This window comes from Zeus faber, assembly GCF_960531495.2.
Source record: "Zeus faber genome assembly, chromosome: 15".
Lineage (NCBI taxonomy): Eukaryota > Metazoa > Chordata > Actinopteri > Zeiformes > Zeidae > Zeus > Zeus faber.
The window spans coordinates 6,346,824-6,372,444 of record NC_137194.1 but is presented as its reverse complement, the minus strand read 5'-3'; the positions used below and the strand labels follow the sequence as shown (position 1 = coordinate 6,372,444).

Sequence of the window (25,621 nt, the reverse complement as noted above, 5' to 3'; positions counted from 1 at the left end):
ATTAACATCTTTGAGGCATGGCAGACGTAGTTTTGTACGCTTGTACTCCACAGCCGTCGACCAAGGTCTGTGTGGTATATCTGTATTTCCAACGGGCGTGTGTTTCAGAGAGGGTCATGGAGTGCAAACTGCAGAGGCTGCACTGCAGCAGCTCTGTCAGGTTGACTTTAGTAAGAAAGTTCAGTAACAAATCCGGGAAGAACCTTTTTAAAAAATGAGGACAAGAAATCTTTTAATGGAAATCAAGGCTAAAAGGAGAGACGTTCTTATTCTGCCGGTTGGTGGGGGTGGAGGGGGCTTATTTCTATATCGACAAACGCGACTGGTTTAGAAAGTCCAAACTGATTGGCTGAACGCAGAAATGAACAGATCTGCGGAATTTTTTAAATGATCGAGTCTATTTTATTTTGACACAAAGGAAAAAAATATATATGGCAATAATTACGCCAGATTTTTCCCCGTCAAAAACTGGTAATTACTGGATAAAGGGGACCCGGATGTTCCTGTGTCCACCGAGTGTAATGCTGTCCAAGCCCATGGCGCAGTAGCCAACCCCCCTGGACATGTCCACAAAAGAGAAGTTGATCCAAGATTGCAGTGAAAGATTGTTTGGATGGTGGATTGTGGCTGTTTCGCCTACCACATGCCATCCAGGTTGCGTGCACAGGGCCCTCCGGCACAGAGACACAGACAATGGGGTTGTAGACACACAGTTTATTGTAGAGAGTGGGCCGGATCGAGCTGGTTGATTTAAATCTTTATTTTCAACATTTTCTCACATGGTAGGGACGTGTTTGTGGTGTGAGATGTGTGACAAAAACCATTGTAGCTTATTTGACTTTGATGACCCAAAATGTTTTGATTAAAAAATTAAACAAATTAAAAATTTGTGTTTATTTTTATTTCTTTTTTTAACTTGTTACATACTTTATAAGGAGGAGAGACCAATTGACAAACATCACAAGTGGTGATTGGAGATGTACAATCACAAGCAAGCACACAGGGGAGTTCTTGAAACTGTTTTTAATTAAATTGTATAATGGTAGCAGTCAAGATAAAGCGGTTGAGCTTAGTTGATGATTATCATTTTTATATCAGTAGATTTCCCTCTCCCTACACTTAATTTAACAAAACCACAAAATACTTTTTACTGGCAAATCAATCATGAACAAAGCCCCCCCCACACGCACACACACGCATGCACGCGCACACACTTGTACTTTGAAACTGTCTTGGAAGAGCTGGAGATCAGTAACATTTTAAAGCAGATGAGTTTGATTGTAATCTGCATTGTCATCATCCCAGTCTTAATCCTTTTTATATTGATTTCGGTATTTCAGAGGGAGGAGATTTGCTGCTGGATCTCTTTGTCAAGACGCCTCCAATTAACATTGTCTCCACTTCTTGGTTTGTCCGCTAAAGGGGCATCGCTCATTCTCTACACTTTCAGATTGGGACTTTCTGAATCCAGACCTCACCTGATGCACAAAATACCTTTTAGAATATGCGGTCATGTGGTTTTTTTTTAGCGCTGTACAACTAAGTATTTTGAACTCTCAATTGTATTGTTATATTTTTTGCGACGACGTCCCCATTCAGCTTCTATTGGTTGACGTGAATAAACAGGTGTTATGCTCTGGTAAGGGATGCTTTGAGATTACCCCCGTCTATAGTTAATCCAGAAGGGTGAGAATGAGAAACTTAAGAAGGAGAAGAGGAAGAAGAATGTCTCACAGGTGCAAATGTACTTAACACACACACACACACACACGCACGCACGCACGCACGCAGGGAGTGGTGGCTGGAGAAATCCCTCCTCTGCGCCTCTCTCATCCCTGCCATCCTTCCTCCAGGGGGCAGCCTCCCTCCGATGGCGCCCGGGGACCAATTCCAGGTGTAGATCCATAGATCGTGGTCAGGGACAGGACAGGAAAGTGGTCTGCATGTTTTTTAATTGGGGTCCTTTTTTATTTTGGAGGCGACCCGTGTGAGCACGGGGAGAACATGCAAACTCCACGCAGAAAGGCCCTAATCGGGAGATAACCCGCCTGAGCAAGGTGTCGACAGTTGTTATTGTGTTTATTCCTTTCCTTAAAGGGACTTATAAAAGAGTTTTCCCCCTTGAATAAGTGTCTTCAATCCCAGCCAGTGACTCCCTCCCACCGGGTTGGACCCACTTTTACATTCTGAGAGCGAACGTGGAGTCCACAGCTCCCACCACGTCTGGTGCCGGATGCTTGGAGGCTGATTGCCTCTCCCCGGGGCACAGTTAGTCCTTGCCCAAAGGCGCGCTCTCTTTCTTTCGATGTACCTCCCGTGTGCGTATCTTCATTTGTCTACCATTCACAGTGACGTTACTCCTATGTTGCCGTCAGTCATTCAATAAATCCACGGCCCTCTCACCATTATTTATCGGCGTCATTTACGTTATGGATCCCCTTTTGGCAAGGGTGTGTGCAAATAATATGCGCAGTCTAAGCAAGTCCTATTCATGTCGAGTGGTTTGGTGCTAGTTGAATGTGTATTTATTAGTTGGTTCGATGCTAATGTTTGCTCAAGTGGCGTTATTGAGATTGAGCGATGAGTCAGTGGTCGACACAACATCCCCTGCACTCATAACCAGGCCGCAGGATTTATAGAATCACAATTCCTTCGTTGAGTATTTGCTATTTGGTGTTAGGTGTGACTTGAGGGAGTGGTGCATAAAGGCTTACCAAAGTGGTGATAATAAAAAAAACAAAAAAAAACGAATAAGGCATGGCTCAAAATCCACATAGGGTAGCAGTGGACATAATGGACACTGCTCAATGGATAGTTGTAGTTGGACGCATTTACAGGATGCAAGTATTCCCAAGTGCCATACATGGAAAAAATATGATGTAGAAAATACATGTACTATGTATTTACTATATGCACTCCAGTAATAAACAAATGTCTTGTACAAGTTATTTTTGCCCTTTTAAAAGCCTAAGATGGTAAAATAAGTTGTAAGCGAATGGGCTTTATTTTTCAGCTGTCTTGTTGGCTAAAAATGTCTGTCTTTCACGACACCGTCAGCTTTCTCAGGCAGACATATCTTTGTAAGTTACAGTGGAGTCGGGTAATGGACATCCATCTGTATTTAAACAGGCAGCCATTATGTTTGGCTAATGGTTTGTTTGAAAGACCGGGGGGAAGTTGCTTTAGCTTTGACTGATTGGAACTGGCATTCATCTGTCCTATGTGTTCCAGGCAATCTTGGATAAAATGGACCATTAGTCATCATGAGTCCATGCAAACTAGATAATCATTTACAAAACAAGCATGCTCATCTCACTTGTGTGGTTTCCTTTATCCCCCGGCAAACTAAATGTTCTCAGTGCTTTGGTACGTCTCGAAGTTCATATTTAACGAAGATGTCTCTTAAATTGATGAAAGAAAATCAACTGTATATATCCTTTTTCTGACGTCTGCAATAACAATGTTGGCTTGCCACGTAATGAACCCGGTATCTTTTTGACTCCTTTGATCATTTCTGTTTCGGGATTAAACTTTGACAGGTTCAGTGGGGGGGGGCAGGCATCAAAGCAAGTCGTCGCAGACATCCCGGCCTTGTTTTACAATCATCTCACGAAGGCTGAAATGCCCTGTCACCAACGCGAAAAAAGCACTGATTGGATACCTGCGCGCGGGGCTAAGGATGCGGTTTTACTCAGCCTCGCCAAATGTCAAGCAAACCTGTACCCCCCCCCCCCCACCCCCCGTCCCTTAAATTCTTCAGGGAGAACTTTTCAGCTTGGTGCAGCCCCCCGATCAATGGCCTCCTTCCCCGGCAGGGCGTGGAGGTGCCGACACCAATTACCACCCGGGTCATGTTGATAAAGAGGTGTCCTTTCGGAAGTGGCATTTGGCCTCATTGTCGGCGCGCGCAGGAAATGAGGTCGTCTGCATGGTGGCATGCGAACCAGAGAAACCTTGCACTGTCTTTTGCCGCAGCCCGTGTTTTCCCCTTAAGTGCTTTCACGTGTAAAGCACAGACACATGTCGGGAGTAGCGGATAAAAGACAACGAGAAAGCAAGTTCATCTTCTTCTTCTTCTTCTTCTTTATTTTTTTTTATTTATTTTTTTTACCTACACCTTTTTTTTTTTTCTCGTTTGTTTGGCCATTTTAATACTTAAATACTTATATGTGGACCGCAAGAGCGGTCGTTCTCAGTGCTGAATTTTCAGATGCCCTTTGCAGCCCTTGCCGGGCCTGTCTCCTAATGGCTGACGTGTGCCGCAGCCCTGCTATTTCGACCTCAGTGCTCCGCTCCGGCTGTTCATCCATCCACGCAGGTAGTTTGGGCCCGTTGAGTTGGCAGAACGTTGTTTATTTATTCATGTGAGCTCTTTGAGGTTAAATTACCGCCGTTTTTCTCCCCCGGAATGTTTTTCATCAATTTATTGGATGATGGCTGAGAGTGTTTGCGTACACTTTGAAAGCTTTCACTCGTCCAGATGTTGTAGTCTTCTGTCTTTTGTGTAATGATGCTGGTCCACTTTAGGGAGGGCATGGAGCTGAGCCGCTGCATGCAAACAAGAGCCCTTTATTAAAAAAAAAAAAAATAGATAAAGGAAATGGGAATGATTCCTATGCGGTTGTTGCTTAGCAACCACCAAGCCTCATTGGGAGAGAATATTGACCTGTGTTGATAAAGTCCAATTGCATTTTTTTTTTTCCCTTTCCCCTCTTCTTCCCGAATGTGGATGGACTGCGGCACTGTCACTTTGCGTGCGGCACATTGTTCGTTCCATGATTTCTGAAAAAGTATTGTACGAGTGTTGAGAAGCAACTCACAAATCCGGTTAACTGGGTGCCAAGTGGGACAGGCCGGCTTTTGTTGCTAAATTTGTCAATTAACGCCAGTGTCCCTTGGACAGCTTCTTCGGTAAATAGCTGGTACACAAAGAACGTTAATCTCTGTGTAAAAACAAACAAATGTATTCAGCCCCACCACGACAGCCATGACGCTGGCCATTAAATGGGGAAAATAGATTTCCAAAAGTCTATTAATTTGCTTTGCTTCATCCCTTTTTTGTTCTGTTGCCTCACTGGAGTAAGTAAAGTCAATTATTTTTATAAAGCGCCTTTCAAAGCCAGAGTGACAGGGTGCTGTACAATAAAGACATTAAAGAAAATAGAAATCAAAAAAGAAAGTTAGAAACAGAAATATATAATATAACAGTCATCAAACATCAATTGCACAGAAGGAAAAACATATCACAAGAAAAAGTGCTCTGTGATAGAGGTGAGTTTTCTTTTTTTTTTATTCTTTCTTTTTATTCTGCTCCATTTCTTCACTTGTCTGTGACTTAAAAAACAGTCCCGAGAAATCTTTTTGGCCGTGGGGTAAAATCAGTGCGCTTGACAGCATGGCTGTTGTCATTCGGCTATTGTTGCTTTGAATTGCTGGAAACAACTGTATTTTTGGTGAAATGAAGCTTGAATTGCCCCAATCAGCAATTTGTTTAATAGACATTGACTGACAAAAAATAGCAGACTATGAATCGTGAATCTTAAAAACAAAACAAAACAAAAAAAAACACCTGTATTGATACTTCCATCCACACTGAATCTGCTTGGGAGCCGACTTGAGCACTTACAGCTCGGGCAGCTCGACTAAACCGACAAGTCAAATTAAAGTAAAAAAAACAAAACATTGAAATTAATAATCATGACTAATAATAGCCTGAGTGTCTCTCTCGCCTCCTTTCGTCACATCATGATTAGGACCACGGGAGCAAAGCTATAGGTGTAATTGCACCCAGATATATATATCTGGTGACATTGTTTCCCCCCTCCGTTGTTTTCTTCACAGAGCACGTCTGCTCAATCATCGCCTCCATGCTGCGAAACCTCAAGTCCCAGCAGAGGAGCAGGCTCCACAGCAAGTTCACAGAGAACGACTGCGAAAAGGTGGGCGCCATGCACGTGCGTCGCTCTTCTGCGCTTTCCGGCTTTTCATTCCGGTAGGAATGAAAATAAATATATAATCATCAGTCGCCATTGCCGTCCCCAAGGTATCCAGTTTTATGCAATTGAACGTCCACAAAGTCTACCCTCTCGCTCCCGCATCCAGCCGAACACTTGGGTGGCTGACTGACGGAGCGGCCGACTGCCTTCACCGACTGAGCAAAGTGTCATCGAATTAGCAACCAGCGGCCAACATGTTCGCCGAACACCGATTCATGACGACAGTGAGGGAATCAACCAGCCATGTGATGTTTGGGTATTTGCAGCGAGCGCAGAGGTCGCTGCTCACGATGAACAGCTCGCACGCACCACGGCAGGCAAATTTGATTCACCGGCTTCGTAAGCCGTGTTTGACTTGCGGGACTGGTTTTGCCTTCTCTCCAGGCCCGTCGTCAGCCTGCAGAAAACACCAGTTATGGAGCGTTTTGAGGAAAAATGAAAAACTGAATGGAATGATATGGGACCTTTTTTTTTTTTTTTTTTTTTTTGTCTAAGTGGTGAATATGGTTTCTCCAGGTCACGTGATCCTGCCAAACTCTTGAGTAAGAAAAGGCTAAGTCGGCAATTTTTTTTCTCCACCCAGTCCTGTGTCAGCTTAGTTAAAGTGCTGCGCTGAAAGTAGACAAATACGGATTTTCGATGGTGAGATCTGTTTCTGTCGTTCCCTTACACCTTTACCGTCTTCGGACAATACCGTTGGATAGCATTGGTTGTAATTAAATGGCCTTCTGGCTGTTTTCCACGTCCGGCGCTTTCCTCTTCTCTCATTGTGTCTCCCGCCCCAACGCTTCCCTTGCATGCTGCACCTTCTCTCCTTTCCTGTCCGTGTGTTTTATCACTCCCTGATCTCTCTCTCTCTCTCTCTCCCTCTCCCCCCCTCGGCTGCTCGCTCGCTACAGGTTGATCGGCTGATGGAGTTGCATTTTAAATACCTGGAGGCTGTCCAGCAGGCTGACAAGAGGATTGAAGGGGAGAAACACGTGAGTCGCTCTCTCATCTAACCGGCATGAAAACCGGTCAAAGAAGGCAGATACGGCGGTCTTCCTGTGCACATTTTTTGATTAGGTTGCTAATCCAATAACCATAATAAAAAATTATAAAAAACAAAAAATATATATACTCTTCGACGTTTTTGTAGGCGTCTACATCCCCCCCCCCCCCCCCCCCACACACACACACACACACACACACAAGACACACACACTAAAGAAAATATCTGTTGTTTTTCATTCCAAAGCCGTCTTCCTCTTTGCCTGTTTAAGGGGCAACTGGACGTGGAAGTTGGAACTGGAACTGATAAAGAACAGTGCGATTTTCTACCCTTAATCCATTGTGTAGCCCATGCACTTTAGCTAGCTGAGGATGAGCATGGCTCAGAGTTGCTGTCACATGCTGGGTAGTGACTGACAAGATGAGGCTGATTTCACACAAGCCGTGGAGACCCCAAAAAGCAATAAGAGTAAACTATCTAAAAGATTTAAAGTGTCACAGCCAAGCAAGCCTTTACATGTTGATGCTTGCACACTAGCTGCATTTTGGATAATGGTGTAATCGTCATCCACAACAAATATCCAGGACGAGAAATCTGTGGCCCCCATTCCGCCGCTGTAGCCGGCTCCCCTTCCATCACTTATAGTCCGGGTTTTTATATATATATATATATATATATATATATATATATATATATATATATATATATATATATATATATATATGCTCCTGTTGAGTCCGCAGAGTGTGAGCCAGTGGGACGAGAGCAGACATGCCATGGAGCGCTGGAGAGAGGGAGAGATGACTGAGGGGAGGAGAGGATTACAGATAGTGAATGGGGTAAATCCAGAGAGGCTGGAGGGCGAGGGATCGTCGGAGCAATAAGGAAAAGGAAAAAATGCGGCGCAGACGTGGACAGAGTGAGGACGAGGTGAAAGATCCTTATCTGACGATGACACAAGATTAATTCCTCAGACGGCCGCCGCGCTGGGGATTGCCGAGGAAAGGGCTAGGCGGCTTGACATTCTCCCTCTCTCTCGCTCTCTCACATTCCCTCATCTCTCTGCTCCAAAAGCAGGAGCTGTAACCTAGTGATAACCTAGCGATAGGAAATCTTGCCTGCGTCCGTCCCCCCGCTATCTTCAAAGCATTCTGACGATCTCCTTCCTCTGTCCCCGGCCACACAGAGAGAACGGGTGAACGTGGGGGGGGCAGCAACTGCAATTCACAGCAGATACAACCCCAAACTCCCCCCGCTTTATTATGTTCGTGTTTTGGGGCTATCTCAAAGGCGCTCACAGCTCAGTGGGCAAGAAGGAACGGCTCTGTGCGTTTTCGGGGTGTTTGTGATTCCGAAGCACGGTTGTCGAAATGAATGCCGGGATGTCTGACGACCAAGAAAAGGCAGAGAAAACTCTCAAACCCGTCAGGCTTCCTCCCAAAGCCAAATAATTGGAGAATTTGAATGAAAATCACGAATGAGTAAGCCAAGTCATCAGCAAATGCAATTTTCTGTTATACACCTGCAGTTTGCCATCTTTAAGTTTATTAAATGAATGAAAACAGGGCGTGGTCACATTCAGGCCATTAAAGAGACTTCCCCACCACCCTCCTCCCTTCCAATAGGCTACTTGAAGCCAAAAATACTGTTTTGACTTTGAACATCAAGTAGTTTCCTGCTACAGATCAAATCCCTGTTGGCTTAGGTTGTGATGATGAAATTGAAACGGCGTCCCAGAAGCAGGATTTCCATCCCCAGTATCGCACAGGGCGAGGGCAATGACAATCTGGATTTTCCACTCCCGGCATGCGAGCTGCAGGCTTATGTTTTTGGGCAGAACTTGGTTATGGCGTCGAGCAAGTGCACCAGCGCGGTTGCAAATCTTTGTGACGTTTCGTGACCATGCTTTGGCGCTGTGCCGTGGGATTATTTTTGTTGTTTGTTTGATGGCAGAAAAAATAAAAGTAAAAACGTTGGGAGATGCTGGCTCAGGTGGTGTGGAGTGCATCTCCTCGGGGTAAGGAAGAGGGACTCCTCCTCTCCCGGCGTTGGCCACGCTACAAAATGATCTCGAGTGGTGTTGGTTTTTGAGCCCCCGGCAAAATGGCGTGTGTTATGTTTAATAAGATGAAGACGCCAGCCCGGGGTCCCTGTCCGCCTGTCTTCGTGCTGCCGCCGCCGCCGCCGAATCACCTGCCGTCAGCACTCCCTCCCTCTGCCGTGGCTCTTTGTTTCCCCTTGTTAAGGCTGTTTTTTAAGGGGCGGTAAGCAAAATGTTTTTCTTCTGCAACATATTATCCATCGATTTCTCAGGGGAGGGATAGCTGAGGGAAAGAGCTCTTTGTTTCTCTCTCTCTCTCTCCCTCCCTCCCTCCCCCTCTCACATCTGCAGCCTAGTTCTGGGCGAGCCGCGCTTAATAAGCTGCTTATTTCCTTGCCACGTCTCGCCCTCTCTCTCTCCTTCATCTCCACCTATCCTCCACCGCACTCCTCCACCTCTCCTGGCTTACTGTATCTTCTGCCTTGGCGATCCATCACCTTGCCCCCCGCCCCCCGCCGCCTGCTGCCCTCAGCTTGCTTGTATCAGTTTTCGGGGACTGATGAAGTGAAGCAAAGCGTGGCTTGGCCTGCCCTCAATACTGTTAAAAAAAAAAAGAAAAGGAAAATCCCATGCGTACTTTCCATGAAAAGTGTGTGTGTTGTGTGCTCTACTATCCTATCCTGGGCTGGGCTTTTTTTTTCTCCTTCTCTCCTTTTTTAAAGGAACGTTAAGTCACCTCCACGCTGATCGGTTGAACGTGCCAGGATCACGATCAGGCCTTTTTAACTCTCCTCGGAGCCCTCAAACGTTCTAACCCTTTTATAGCCCCTCTTCTCTCACGGGCTTGGCATGCAACGCGGGGTGTTAATTTCCCATGTCGATTTTGTCCCGGCGAACTCGAGGTTGCCCTCTCGTGCGCGCCGTGCGCCGAAACGATCCCAAATCCCCTCTAAAGCGCGAGCAATCAGGCAGACTTTTCGACCCCGGGAGAGCGGGCGCGGTGTCAGCGGGTTTTCACCCTTTCTCCCGCCTCCCACCATCTTTCTCCTCTCTATCATACACTCCCTCTCTCGCTCTCTCCTGCCCTTCTTCACCCCTTTTCCCTTCCTGTCATCCTTCATCCCCTCCGATGTCACCCTCCACGCGCACACGCACACCCACACACACACCTCATCCACCAACTCCGCGACGACGCGCAAGCAAAGGGGCTAAGTTGTCGTGAAATCGATTTGTGCTGACAAGTAATTACTCCTGCCGTCACCGGCAAGTTATTTTGTCCCAGCGCACCTAGCAGGCGCTTCTATGTGTTCTGCCGGCCGAGCCGTTCCAGGGGCAAGGGTTCGTCGACATCTGTGGACGGTGTTTTTTGAGAGACTTTTTTTGACTGCGGCAGAGGGATGAAGCCAGGGATCTTACCAGCACCGACCGGTAGGAAATGACAAGTAGTCAATAACTTTAAGCTGAGCGTTTTTGGTTTTTTTTTTTTTTTTTTTTTTGTTTTTCTTGTTTTTTTTTTAAGCAGAGTTTTTTTCCTGGTTTGAGCTACTTGAAATCGACACACTAAGTAAAAGTCCAACACCAAATAAGTCATTTCTCTCCTCTGCCTCTTTTGCCCGTAGCCCGCATAATAATACATTACCATGTTTCCAGCCACCAGTCTTTTCATGTGTATTTCAATATTCTTCAATATTCTTATGCGTGCTTTGCATTTTTGTGTGTGAGCAGTATTTAGTTTATTTATTTATTTTTGGCCGTGGGCCGAGGGATTTCAAAGAAACTAGCGAGCGATCGAGACTGGTAAGCTTTCAGCAGCGCTTCAGCACACACTAAAACACCCCCTCCACCGAACGCGAACGCACTTGTGCGCACACACGTAGCAGGTGTTTTTCAACGCGGTGCTAACTGAAAGCGGACCCGCTGTTTGTTTATCTCCTCTTCCATGTCGATACAGTTATTGGTATTTGTTTCCCTTCCCAGTCTTTCAGGGGAATTATGGAAAGGGACTGGAGCATATGGTATTGTACCCATCTGCACACACACACACACACACACACACGCACGTGCACACCTTCCTTGGAGATGTTCCTTTCCGTTTTGTTTTGCTCCACTTAGTCGACAAAGCTCTTAACTGATTTGCACCCAGAAGCCCAGGGCTTATTTTTGTGTTGGAGATTTGTCATTACCTCACAAAACAACAACAACTAAAAGGCAAACGAAACAAATCAGCATTCCATCTCATGCTCTATAAAAGTTTTAAGATGGTTCTCCAAGTTTATTATTATTATTATTTTTCCCCCTTCTAATCACCTGCCGTATCTCATTTTTAATGAGGACATCTAACCCTCCCTCTCTCTGCTGGAAAGTTTACTTAAGCCCTACAGAGAACATTGTGTCCTACACACACACACACACAGCCACAGCAACAACCACAGCAGGTTTAAGCAAAGTGCTGACAAAGAGAGAAATTGCTTTAATTCTGCATCCAAGCATCCCAATGGAGAAGATAGAGAAGGCTGATTGAAAAACAACCATCCTGCACACACAGTTCTTCACACACACACACACACACACACACACACACACACACACACACACACACACGTTTTGTAATCTGCAGAACACACCATACACTGCTGCGTACAAATTCTCAGTCCCAGCTACACGCAGTGACGCACACACAAATAAATGACCACAAGTCCACGTGCATCCATTTTAATAAAAGTATTAGACACACACACACACACACACACACACACACACACACACACACACACACACACACACACACACACACACACACACACACACATTTCTATACAAAAGCACACACACCATTTGGCTGAGATGCACCGAAGGAGTGAGATGGAAAATCACTGCTTATTACTTCCTCTGTGCTTTAGCTGGCAGGCTCCCTGGGGGCTGGGTTGTATTTTAGGAGCAGTAATTGACTTGTCTAGGCCCTCCGCCCTCCTTTACCTGCGGTACCTCCATTAAGAGGGACGCACTGGGGCTAGCCGCAGAAAATATATCCATTACAGCCACGAAATAACCTCTGGATGGTCACTGTCGATATACTGGTAGCAGCTGCTTCTCCTCGCTCTCTCCTCTCTCTGGCAGCGAGTGGACACATCGCTGCAGTGCCCACATAGCCCCGCCTCCTCTCACTCACTCGTTGGCTTCACTCGCCTCATTCGCTCTGGTTTTTTACGGTGTTGGCTCATTCAAGATGGCATATATGCAGTGAAATGTCTTTGCAATGCACCCGGAGATTATGCACAATAGTTACTAAACTGAACATAATGGCTAACCTAATTCCTACCTAGCAACTAACTGAAACTAACTGATTCCTAAAACGTAACGCAATTTGTGAATGGAATGATATAAATACAATTAAATAAAGAATGTATAATAAATAATAAAAAAATAATAAATATATATATATAAAATAATTTAAATAAAATGTGGAAATACTTAACTACAAAATATAAACCTAACTCAGAGAATTCGAGTGGAGTTTTTCTTTTTTTTCTCCTTCAGACAGCGCTGCCCTGTGCTCAAACAAGTTTCCTTACTTGTACCCTTCCTTCCTTTACTTGTTTTTTTTTTAAACACAATGAGTCAAGGGACTGTCCCGTTCCATCCTGTTACAAACAAAAACCTTATGTATCCCCACTGTCCCGTGCTGCGTCACACCTTCCCCCCATTGCTTTCCGGCATCAACCATTGGGGAAAAACCCGTATTGGTTGACCACGAGTTCAGACTACTGATCTGATTTTTGGAGGTCGCCAAGCAAAGCCCCAGATCGGAGGCAAATCATAGCACGCTCCCGTGAGCGACTGGCGGGCGGTGTGAACTGCTCGCAACGAGATCCGACCGCTCGCAGATGCCGGCGAGATATCAAGCAAGTTTAATATCTGGTCGTGTCGGCCTCGACTCTCAACAACGAGCTACAGTCAATGAGAGCAGACACGGAGCGAGAGGGAGGGGAGGAGTCGAGCCTGTAGTGCACTGACGGAGACAGACTCGTCTTGTAATGTGTGACCCCCTCGTCGGCGACGAGTCATGTCGTGTAAAACCACAACGACCTCAAGATTCCCGATCACAAGACAGAAAGTTGTGCAGTGTGAACAGTGCAGTGATCTGGCGACTTTGACAGTTGTGTACTGTGTCCGTGGCCTGAGCAGGGTTCCCACAGTTATTTTAAGTCTGTTCCATTGCAGGTTTACCGGTACCACATGATATACTGTGTCGTCATAGACTAATAAATAATGTTATGAGCTGGCTGTGACGCTTCGGTACCGTTGCAGAAAGCCATTACATTTCTTGAGGTCATGTTCCAATCGCTTTTTCATGCGCCGATGGAGGCAGCCGGGCAAGGCTCGTCGGGAGCAGTTAGGGGGTTAGGGGTCTTACTCAAGAAACCTTCAGCACACTACCGGGGGGGAGACGGGGATTGAATCGGCAATCTTCCCTTTACTCGGCGACCCACTCTACCACCTTAGCCGCTGCCCCAGAACACGTCCTCAACATGGACACCGTTACGGGCTGGAGTGGCGGCGGAGGCCCCCTGCCGCTCTCGGGTAGGCGGATAAACGGCAATTAACATCAGAGCGTTGGTAAGTCGTCCAAAGCTCGTCGGCCAAAACGCCCTTCAGCTCTGCTCTACCGGCAGCTGCTGTGTTCAGGAAGCGGGCTGGCTCTGCGCGTCTCTCACCGTGCTCATAGGTGTGACGCCTCTGCGCGCTGCGTCTCCCTTTTTGATTTTCACCTCGGGCTCCAGCTGGGTGTCGCTATCACACTGCATGCATTAGCGCCTCCCTCCCGCCTGCCGCCGCCTGCTGCGCGCGCCCGATAGCTCTGCCGCCTAGACCGGGGGAAACTCTGTCTGCAAAGCCCGGGGGTTACCCAGGAGGCAGAGGTAGACTGAAAACAAAACATCCCCCTCACATGCACATACGCACATACGCACGCACGCACGCACGCACGCACGCACATACACACACACACACACACACACACACACACACACACATACGCTCGCCGACCATATTTGTTGCCACCCCCCTTCTTAATTAGCCGCATTGTTTTTGCGTCTTCAAACGAACTCCAGCCGACGTACAGTTTACGACGTACGGTTTTTGAGCAGTCATCAAGTTGTATACTCTCGAGACTCCTTTTGTTCTCTCTGGATGAAAGAAGGAAGATGTTCTGCGTCACAACAGAAAATGTTAAAATAATGGATGTGTTGTTCCATGTCTAAGCCCCCCGCAGGCCCTTGATCTTCGGAGATAAGGCACCTCGCCGAGCCTTTAATTTTTCCTCTGCAATTAAATCATTTGGGTGTAAATGTCATGCGTGTTACCCTTTTAGCCATTTGTTTTCGACTTAAAACCTTTTTGGGAAGTTGTCATTGATTCACTGTGCTTGCCTTTATGGAACAGTTTGTGATCAATTACCCGGGCTTACAGGGGAACACGTACGTAGAAGTATTAATCAGCAATATATTTTTTTTGCGAGTAGGAAGTCAGTTTGAATTGGTGTTGCGGATAGTCTGATAATCTTTATGTATATACTCTTCAGTGGGATTGTAATGTCATGAAGTAAAAATATCTTCATACCAATATCATATTCTAAATCATTGTGGGGAAGGTCTCAACAAAATGCAGTGTATAATTTCCAGTGATTATTGTGACGCTAAAATCTATTTTATTAAGGGCTGCCCCCTGAAGGCAAATCATCAGTCGGAAACCCGTCTGTCAACTGAGATTCTTCAAGTTGAGCAGTGGTTGTTTGTTTTTTGCTTTTTTCTTTCCTTCTTTTTCGTGCGCCCCGATGGCCGTGCCCCGTTCCTCCAAATAAAACAACTGAAAGCAGTGTAGGAACGGAGCGCGACTCGTTACGATTATTTTCCGCGCATAGCGCATGGAGCGGGGGTGATCGGGGAGAGTGTCACTGACAAAGTCTCCCCGCTACGCATGGCTCCGTTCTATACGCACTTGTTCCGTTCGATAAGCAGTCGCAAAATATAATAACCTACACTTAAAATTAAGACACACGGTTTTGGCGCCGATCGTGGGCAACCCGTCGCTGGCGCACGCATCACTGGTGCACGCATGGTCGGTACCGTGGAGGGAGACAGGTCTGCAGAATGCGCCCCAATCGCTCCGTCTCTGCGCCCCCACCCCCTTGGGATGGCGCCCTAGGCGGCCGCCTATCTCGCCTGTAGGAAGAGCCGGCCCGCCCCCGCCCCTAAGTATATGGTTTGTAGAACATCAATGGTTCTTTGCGTCTCCACTTCCCTCACCGTCCCCCCAAAGGTCCAGCTCTTAATCTCTAACGATGATTAATGTGAGCTGCACACCTATTGGCAGGGCTGCGTTATTGGCATACTGACGGAGTTGTTAAGATGGATAACTGTGTGTGTGTGCCTGTGTGCGCACGCTCGCCTGTGCCCGCCAGCGCTTTAGCTGCAACAATTAATTGATTTGTGTGTCTGGTCAATTGGGGGGGAAAAAAATGGAGCCAGAGAAGGGCTGGGAAAACAAGACCCAATTTAAACGTATTTTCTTTTTCTCGCGCCGCGCAGGAGATGGTGCGCCGCGGGGAGATCCTGGACGACAGCATGGAGGATGAGTTCTACCTCCGCCGACTGGACGCCGGCCTGTTTGTCCTGCAGCTCATCTGCTACATCATGGTGGAGATCAGCAACTCGGGGATAAACCAGGTAGACACACACATCGACATACGCACAACTTCCAAGAACAAAAAAGAAAATGTTGATCAATTCCCCATCGTATTGCTTTTTTTTTTTCCCCCCCCTTCCCTCTACTTTTGCCACACTGACTCGTGAATGGATATTTCTATCGGATTTGTTTCCATGCGAGTCCTAAAAGCCAAATTTACGCTTACCTCACCGCATATCCGTTTGCTGGCTTCTTTGGTGTGCTGGGTGTCCTGGTAAGACAGAGCAACTTGTCTTGACAAATAGTAAATGATTTGATTTGTTTTCCGTGGTCGAGCACTAATAAAAGGAAACCAAAATTCCAGTAAGTGCCAAGTGGTCTCACAATACTTGAGAATAATAGTCGATTAGGACAATCGTGGAAGTATGATACACACACACACACACACACACACACACACACACACACACACACACACACACACACACTATCATCTTTGTCCGACTCTGTTGTCATTTCCTGTCAATTATAGTTTATCCTTTTCACTTATTTTTCACTTATTCTTTTTATCAATTGCATCAAGTTTTCTTGTATATTATTAATTTAACACCCTGGTTCTGTAAGACACTTTTTGTCGAGCCTCAATTTGAAACAACTCTTTGCTTACTTTCCGGATAAACAATTCAAAGGATCGAGCGTCACCGCGGGGACAAATTATTATTTTTTTTTTATTTAGCTCTTCAGCTTCCTTGCGGTGTTTCCAATACAGTGTTGCTCTCGCTGAATAAATGTCTGATCCTCTCCCGTCTCTCAGCTGCAGCAGAGGGTACACCAGATCCTCAACCTGAGGGGGGGCTCCGTCAAAGTGGTCCGCCACGTCATGCGAGGTGAGTCGCTCCTCCGGTCGGGTCCCCTTCATCCGTGGCAGCGGGGCGGTTCCCCCTGCGTGGCAAGGCTCCCGCTCGATCATATTCTCTATGCAACCCTGTGAACGTCTCTGTCGGGGTGTCATTCTATAATGCCGCCGATGGGAATTCACATCGTGAGCAGGTGATGGTGAAACATTTGCTCTTAATCCTCTCGTTCTTTCACCGCATCATGAGCCTCCGTAGAACTGTCCACGGGTTTGGACACGGTAGCATCTCTGCCCCAACGGAGTTGACGAATTTCGCCGGCAGTCACCTGAAGCCAGCCGCGGTTAACCTGGTGTGGGGTAATACAGGGTTCTCGGGGTATAATCAAAACCTGTGGAATATCTTGTCCCAAAAATAGGGACGGAGGATCTTTTGAGGCTCGGGAAAGGGTCTGTTCCTCCCCGTGTGGACGTCCTTTGCATTCTCATGGTACTGCTACCTGGAACTGTGCCGGCTCCTCTCGATTTATTTCAAAACCAGATTTACATTATCAACAGGCATATTGATGTGGGAACGTCCAATATGGAATAGATGGTGCAGTCGGATTTATCTCTCAGATTTCGGTTTTATCTGTGTTTATCTGTGCTTGCCAACCAACCACCCTCTGAACAAGGATTGGGTGTTTACCCAATAGATGCTCAGCCAAATCGGATGCACTTGGCTCCCTTTGGCGAGACCGACTTTGAAGTGCCTCTCCATTTTCGTTGCATTAGTAGTCAAAGCATCGCCACAGTTCAGTCAATCTAGTATCTGCCACGGCAAGTTGACGGAGTCACCTGACTTGAAGCTTTTCTCACACCACAACCACTCTGGTCACTGCTGGCTCCATCCCTGAAGAAGACACATGCACTTATTCTTTGGCATTAATAGCGAACATATGCGGAGATGTATCTACTGTATGCTGTACAGTACTGTACTGTATCTCTCTCTGTAGTCCAGTTCACAGTTGTTTTTATTGTTGCGGTAGGGCTCCACTACTAGTATTATACCAACCAACCTTAACAGCTACTACTCTATACTACAACTCTGTTCTCTATTACTGGCCACTGAGCAGCTCCTCTGGACCAGTTAGCACTCTTGGTTCTAGCTCTGGGGCTCAGATCACAGTTTTCACAGTTTTCCTTTTTCCGTAGAGCAGTCAGTGCATTATTTTTCCCAATTTGCCGTGTTTTCCACATTGTTTTTTTTTTTTTATTTTTTTTATTTTATTTTTTTTATTTTCTTCAGACCAAGAAGATGCGTTAGCTGTTGTTTTTTTTTTCCTCCTCACAATGGGTGTATGACATCCATCCTTGCTACTATAATTGTCGACTAAAGCCGAACAGGATGGGAGCGCAGCTCACACACCCTCTTGGTCCTTAGTAGCATGTAGCGCCGCAGATTGAGCCATCAGTCACATGCAGCACCGGTGTGTGTGTGTGTGTGTGTGTGTGTGTGTGTGTGTGTGTGTGTGTGTGTGTGTGTGTGTGTGTGTGTGTGTGTGTGTGTGTGTGTGTGTGTGTGTGTGTGTGTGTGTGTGTGTGTGTGTGTGACTGACTGAGATGCAAAGGGCTATAATGAATTCCCTGCCATTACACTGACTTAGTGGGATGGAATACTTTCACCGTGTCTGAATGTGTTGCTGCGTGCGTCTGAAGGTTGTTTTTTTTTTTTAGCATGTCTGTGTGTGTGAGTGTCAGCGTCATTTTGTGTGTGTGTGTGTTTGTGTGCACAGTTGTCGAGTGTCATTTATATAATGTGAGTAGAGGCAGAGTTACGCAAGTTTCTGCATTCCTCAATCTAGTAGTTGGTGTTTTTCATACGCCCAAATAAATGTATGCCTGCTCAAGACCCATGTATGCCATGTGCACATGGGGAAAATCCACTGCAAAAGAGTTTCCTTACAGAAACTAAGTAATGTTTTCATATTCATAGAGATTTTTCCTTTTGCCATTATACCACAGGCTTTATACTGTTAAATATCTTTAAAACCTAATATTTATTTTTGAGTAGTGCCTTAGCCAGAGAATGGCTAAAGATAATATTTATTTCATTTTTGGCCCCCCTTCCTTCTATCTCAGCTTATCACCGTACTTATTTCCGACCAGATTAATAAAGTATATAAAAAAATAAATGAGATCTAATGTTGTCGCACATCAAAGAATCCTACATGGGCACTCACATGAACACACATGCCTTTGTGTCTGTTAACACCGATCAGCCACAACATTAAAACCACTGACAGGTGAAGTGAAAAATATTGATCTTCTCATTCCAATGGCACCTGTCAAGGGGTGGGATATATTAGGCAGCAAGTGAACAGTCAGTTCTTGAAGTTGATGTGTTGGAAGCAGAAAATATGGGGAAGAGTAAGGATCTGAGCAACTTTGACAAGGACCAAATTGTAACAACTAGACGACTGGGTCAGAGCATCTCCAACACGACAGGTCTTGTGGGGTGTTCCTGGTATGCAGTGGTTGGTACCTACCAAAAGTGGTCCAAGGAAGGACAACCGGTGAACCGACGACAGGGTCATGGGCGCCCATCGGCTCATTGATGCACGTGGGGAGTGAAGTCCATCCCGTCTGGTCCAATCTCACAGAAGAGCTACTGTAGCACTGCTTGCTGAAAAAGTTAATGAAGCTACGATAGAAAGGTGTCAGAACACACAGTGCATCACAGCTTGCTGCGTATGTATACTGCGTATACAGAGTGCCCATGCTGACCCCTGTCCAACACCAAAAGTGGCTGCAATGGGCATGTGAGCATCAGAACTGGACCATGGAGCAATGGAAGAAGTTGGCCTTGTGTGATGACTCAAGTTTTCTTCTACATCATGTGGATGGGCGGGGTTAGGGTCCGATCTGATGGATCATCTGTGGGATGTGCTGGAACAACAAGCTTGATCCATGGGGCCACACCTCGCAACTTCCAGGACTAAAGGATCTGCTGCTAACTTCTTGGTGCCAGATACCACAGGACACCTTCAGAGGTCTTGTGGAATCCAGGTCTCCACAGGTCACAGCTGTTAGGGCAGAACAAGGGCGGAGTTACACAATATTAGGCAGGTGGTTTTAATTTTGTGGCTGATCAGTGTATATCGTCTGTTTCTGTATATAATATGTGCGTATGCGGTGACAATTCTCAACATTAACATCTTTCAGTAACAGCGTGCTCTTGTGTGTGTGTGTGTGCACACGTGTCTGTGTGTCTCTGTGCGTGTGTGCTTGCGTGTGCACGCATGCGGGTTCTTGTCTGCCCTTGCATGCAAGGCGCATATTGATGTATGTCTGTGCGCCAGTCGATACGTAGGTGTGCATTTGTTCCTTTCTTGAGAAATCTTTTCATCTTTCTTGTGCAAACATGCATGCGTTTGTGTGTGTGTTTTTTCCATGTCTCCATAATAAAATGCTTTTGTGTGTGTCAGTGTGTGCTGAGGTTAGAGAGAAGACATTGGATTGGAAGTGTTCACATTATGGCGACACTGTGTGTGTGTGTGTGTGTGTGTGTGTGTGTGTGTGTGTGTGTGTGTGTGTGTGTGTGTGTGTGTGTGTGTGTGTGTGTGTGTGTGTGCGTGTGCTTAGCCCCTGCACATACCCAACCTGGTTTATATGTGACTGCAGGACCAGGTTAAAAATAGAAGCCGGGAGTACCGCTGGCTCTGGCGTATTAACCTCAGTGGATTTAGTTTGTTGAACTAGAAGGATTCCTTGAGGCAACAAAGGTTAATAATGCTCGGTTTGGAAAAAAGAGTGTTTGAGCTTGAATTGTGAGTTCATGCTTGGGCAGGCTAAATTAGAGGTTTAATATATCACAATGTTGTCTTAGGCTGATATACAACATACTATGTTACACATACGAATATATATTTGCAGGTTTTTCCCCTTTTTCCAGATTATTAGCTGGCTCCCCAAATTGAGTAAAAAAAAAAAAAAAGTAAAATGTTAGTCAAAAAGACCGTGCAGAATATTGCCGCAGTCACTTTACTGTTCCTTGCATTTCTCTTAAAATCGCTCGCCTGTCTTGAACCTCTGTGTAACCTGAACTGTCGGCACCCGTCACCAACACTTAATCCAGGGAGGTGTCACTGTCGCTTCTTTCAGCAAACATCTCAAGCCAAGAAATTATTATAAAACTTGCTATCTTGAAATGAATAATACTGGAGCAGCCTCTTCAGATGTCTGGCTAAGCCCAGCAATGCCGTCATATTCTTTTTTCAGTCCTTTTATAGTGGGGTTTGTACGCCGCTAATAATTCCTCGTCGGTTATTTTTCCACCCTTTCTGTCTTTCTCTCTCTGCTCCTTTCTCATTAGTTTTGTTGTTGGGACTGCCTGTCTGATAAATCCGATCACAAAGCAAGCGTGCGTCTTTCAAATCCAAATGCACCATTGAGCGTGAGCTATTGCTTCTCGGACTCGTCGGGGATTTATTGTGCTCTGTGGTGTCTGGATTAATTGATGAACGACCTTCACGCCGCACACACGCATACACCCCTTCCCCTGTTTGTTTGACTGTTTATTCTCCCTGATTTTAAGATTTCTGCTATTTTCAGTCGCCTTACACCCATAGCGGATTTGTCCTCGGGCGGGTATTTATCATGACAATAGTCATGGAAAATTTTACAACTGTAAATGTGTATCTGCCTATAAATAAAAAAATAAAAATAAAAAGTCTCCATTAAGTCCCCACCGAAAGAATCTAGCTGCATTTCATCACGTCGAATCAGAAGTGACTTTGGACTCAAAACGACGTTTTTTCCCAAATATCCCATATCATTGTTATAATTAGACTACATAATAGTTAACCAGTGTTTGAATTTCACGACTATGCGACACCTTTGGAATACGATAATCCATAGTATCAAATTATCCTCCTCCTGCCAGACCATGTAATGTGTGCCTCTGTTGGGTTGCCACGGTGATGGCAGGACGGCATCGCTGAATGCCAAACAAAGGCCTGTCTACTTTCAACTCATTTGTACAACCCTACATCACGGATACAGTCCCCAAAGCACTTTCCAAGACAACACTTTTACTTGAATTTGCGGTATTGTAACACCAAGTTTGACAAAACGCCCCTGAAAGTGTGAACAAATGGTGAGTGTAAAAGACGGCATCGTTGCCTGCTGTACAGTAGGCGCTGAGTTGGCAGCAGACCATGGCGAGGGAAAACAAACGCCACACAATAACAGTATGATGAAAAGTGATAAGACATCAATGAGGTGTGTGTGTGTGTGTGTGTGTGTGTGTGTGTGTGTGTGTGCGAGCGCAGGCCTTAGTGTTTTGGCGTTTAGAGTAGAGATGTCTGATATGTCTCCCTCTATATTTACCTAATGAGCCTCAGAAGGCAATTCCACATTTCGGTGATTACATCTGGCATACTGGTGTGACAGCATGCACAATCTCAAAGTGTGTGTGTGTGCGTGTGTGTTCAGTGAGACAGACGCACAGCCCTTAGCTCTGCCCCTCTCCAGTGTGATCTACGCCTACACCGAAGCTTGGCCTGTTCATCATATTTGGGGATGGGTGGGTGGGGTATTCTGTTGCACACGAGGACCAGTGTTCTCACCTGTGCCATTCGGGGGAAGGCCGTCGCAGCCACTAACCCACCAGCCCCCCACGTCAACGAGGGGGGGGAAATTAATTTGAAACCATGTGCGCAGAAAAGGTTAACGTGAATGTAGACTTGAATTACAGCTCAACTCAACATATCCACCCAGGGGCGACGCAGCGCTGTTGACAGCCTCGGTGTCTTGAACAGTGACCACGACATGTAGCTCATCGTTCACAATCTTTATTTGATGTACCTTCCTCTCAACTGAGGGAGGAGGCAACTTGTGTTTTCAGCTGTTAAATGGTAAATGGAGTGAATTTATAGAGCGCTTTTCGAGGCCACTCGAACCGCTTTACATGCTGTAAACCACGCCTCACTTTCATTCACACACCGACGACGGAGAACTTTCTGACTGGGGAGTTTTATCGGCTGCCCAGGTACGTCGCAAAAGCGGAGTGAAAGGGAACGAGTCAAGCAAAATTGATGTCATTTATTTATGGAAAATATAAAAAGAAAATTGCCCACTGACAAACATTTGAAGACCCACGTGAAAATGGCTTCTTCTGTGTTCTCCCTCGGGCCTGTGCGGCACAGGTTTGAGTATTTCTTGCAGCAAATACCATCTAAACTCTGATGCCGATTAGGTTATCTCTTCCCCTTGATGCGCGCGCACGCACACACACACACACACACACACACACACACACGCACACACAGACACACATAAATCCCCCCCCAGCGGTTCTAAAAGGGAGTCAATAAACTGCATGCCTTTACTCCCGGTATCTCCAAAGTCATCTTTGCCCGTATCGCTGGCCACATCACTCTCTTTATCACTCTGATCTAATAACATGAAAATAACCACCTCCACCCCCTCCCTAGTGCCTCTGACAGGCAAGTTTTCCTTCCGAAATCGGCTGTTTCCAGAGAAGCCCCGCTCCATTCCCTCCACTGAGCGCCGTCTCGGAGCCCGTTTGATCTTCTTCCTCGAGGTCCCTGGGTTTTTTTTTTCAACATGTAATCCCCGCCTGGGAGGGCAGAGACACTGAGCTTGTACCTTTCAGAAAGAGAGAGCAGCAGCCGCAACATATCTCAAAATCAGCCCTTCGTCCACGTTATAGGAGGGTCATCGCAATACGTTTATTCTGTGTTTAAGTTTAGGTTTTCCCACTGTTTTGGACTTAATATGAATTCGGCTTTATTTGCATGTCATTTTTTTGCCACTTCCGAGGCAGACATGTTGGGGAAAGATTGCAGGGTGAGGAAAACGAATGCACTCCTTTTCATAAGACTATCACTTGGCAGAACAGCGTCATGGAATAAAACCGACTCGACAAACGCTCGAGCATCAGAATAACATTTATTTACAAAGATCAACTAAGAAGCGAAAAAATGTAGAATCAACAATCGAGCTGTTGGGAAACGGTTAGCAACTAGTTGCTAGAAGTCGCTGCTGCTCCTGCAATTGCAACGCACGCATTCGGAGGGAGCTCTGAGAGCCACTCCGCGATGTGATTGGTCAGATGTTCTTTGAGAGAGTGGGGACAATAAAAACCATCGTAAAGCCAACGGTTGGCTGATGATGACACCTCATGTGCTACTCCCAGTGACCCCCTGGTCGCACTATGACCTTATGTCTCTTTGTTACAGTAACATCAACACAGCAGTGGTTAAAGGTTCAAAGCAGACATTGGCCGTCGAGGAAACATTACATCCTAAATTATTGCGACCAAACCTTAGGAGGTAGCTAACTACCGTTGTACCCAAAACAACAGACCTCCCCATCGCCCACTCCTCCTTTATCTTCCAACTTCTATCAGGCATAGAAATAGAGGATTAACGCCTTCCCAGATGGCAAGTGCCCGGTCCTCGACCGTGCGTCTATCATCGTGTTGTTTTTTTTTTTTTTTTGTGTTTTATCTGCAGCTGTACGGTGAGCTAATCCTCTCAAACTTTCCTTCTGTTCCAGAGTACGCAGAGAGCATCGGCGACGGGAAGAGCGACGAGTTCAAGGAGGCCGAGAAGAAGAGAATCATGGACCTTCTGGATAATTTCTAGCCGCATCGACACACAAACACACACACAGACCGCGCACAGACCACGCACAGACCACACACTCTTGTCGAAGGAAAATTGACCAAATTGATCAAACAAACGACTAAAATGTCACTGCAGTAACGTTATGAAGACGGTGGAGTTGAGCTTGACTTTGGAATTCCAGGCGTATCACTGTCTTTGCGACGGCTACAAAGGTTAGAAAGTGAGAACATTGAGGTTTTAGGGCGGTCGTAAAAAAAACCAATACAATTTTATACTATATTAATGATACTACTACATTAGGCTGGAGTTTGGAGCTCGCATTAGATGAGTGTACCTAGATGAGAAAAGCTAATGTGGATCTCCGTCAACACCACCTGCACACACACAGCCGCTGACTCTCCCACTCCCATCTGAATTGTTTGCTTTGGATTTACATGTAAAATATTTTGTAATAAAGGCGGGGTGGAAAAAAAAACAACCCTGATTTGCTAATGAAATCCCCGTCAGAGACCGCATTTGTTTGATGAAGTTACAGCTGAGTCGCCGAGATGGCAACACTTGTTTCTAACAGGCTGCTCCCGTTATTCTCACCGTGCGCAGACGGTGAACAAGCTCCCTTTTATCCACCCTCCGGGTCCCACTCCAGACATTTTCCGTCCGTAGAATAAGCGTGACACCGCATGCCGTCATGCCGAGCGTTGATCCTCTCACGGTAGTTGCTATAACTTTATAGGCCGCCGTTTCCCAACCCGCTTTCTGCCACGGCACACTTTGAAATGGAAACAAATCCCATGCCGCATCATTATCCCACTAAATGCTACAAACAGGTAGAACCGTGCATATTATAATAGTAGTGTATCAATAGTGAGTGATTCAAGACTCGAACGGTTCGTTCTGAGCGAACAAATCTTTTAAATGACTCGGGGGTCACTCCCGCAGAAAGAGTGGGCAGGCGAGTGAATTTTCGGCTCACAAACTGAAAAAAATGACAAAGTATTTCATATCGGATGTGACTCGCAGATTGCGTTCTACCAAATGGAATGACATTCCCGTGACGGAATGTCATATATATTTTTGTGTTCCATTCACACCTCAGAGCCGAACTGACTTTTCTGACTCATTCACCGGAGGTCGCGCTCGCTCACTCGCTCGCTCGCCCTGCGTCACACCGACAGAATGAGACGAGCAGAGTCGGACTCTTACTGAATGAAGCACATCTCAAAAGAGAACCTTGCATCACCACCAATAGCTCTCCCTTTCAGTGAGAAACCTGAGCTTGCTCCGACGAACGCAGAGCTGCTATTCTGGCTGCAACTGATGAATTGGTAGAACAATTTTGAGCTTGCAACACAGCTAGTTTCCATTTATTTTGAGTCTAATTTGAAAATGTCTCACTTGTTTGCGGTACAGTGGTTGAAAAAC

General features: G+C 46.0%; 1 protein-coding gene across 1 annotated transcript in view; it reads left to right on the top strand.

Moving 5' to 3' along the window:
* Window positions 1-24,685, top strand: part of ctnnbl1 (catenin, beta like 1) — a 45,307-nt gene extending 20,622 nt beyond the window's left edge. Inside the window, exons 12-16 of the mRNA XM_080015451.1 lie at window positions 5,842-5,939; window positions 6,896-6,976; window positions 15,616-15,753; window positions 16,527-16,599; window positions 24,129-24,685. Of these exons, the coding sequence (XP_079871577.1) occupies window positions 5,842-5,939; window positions 6,896-6,976; window positions 15,616-15,753; window positions 16,527-16,599; window positions 24,129-24,217 (479 nt within the window). The 3' untranslated portion in view covers window positions 24,218-24,685. The remainder of the gene's footprint in view (window positions 1-5,841; window positions 5,940-6,895; window positions 6,977-15,615; window positions 15,754-16,526; window positions 16,600-24,128) is intronic.
* The last annotated feature ends 936 nt before the right edge of the window (window positions 24,686-25,621 follow it).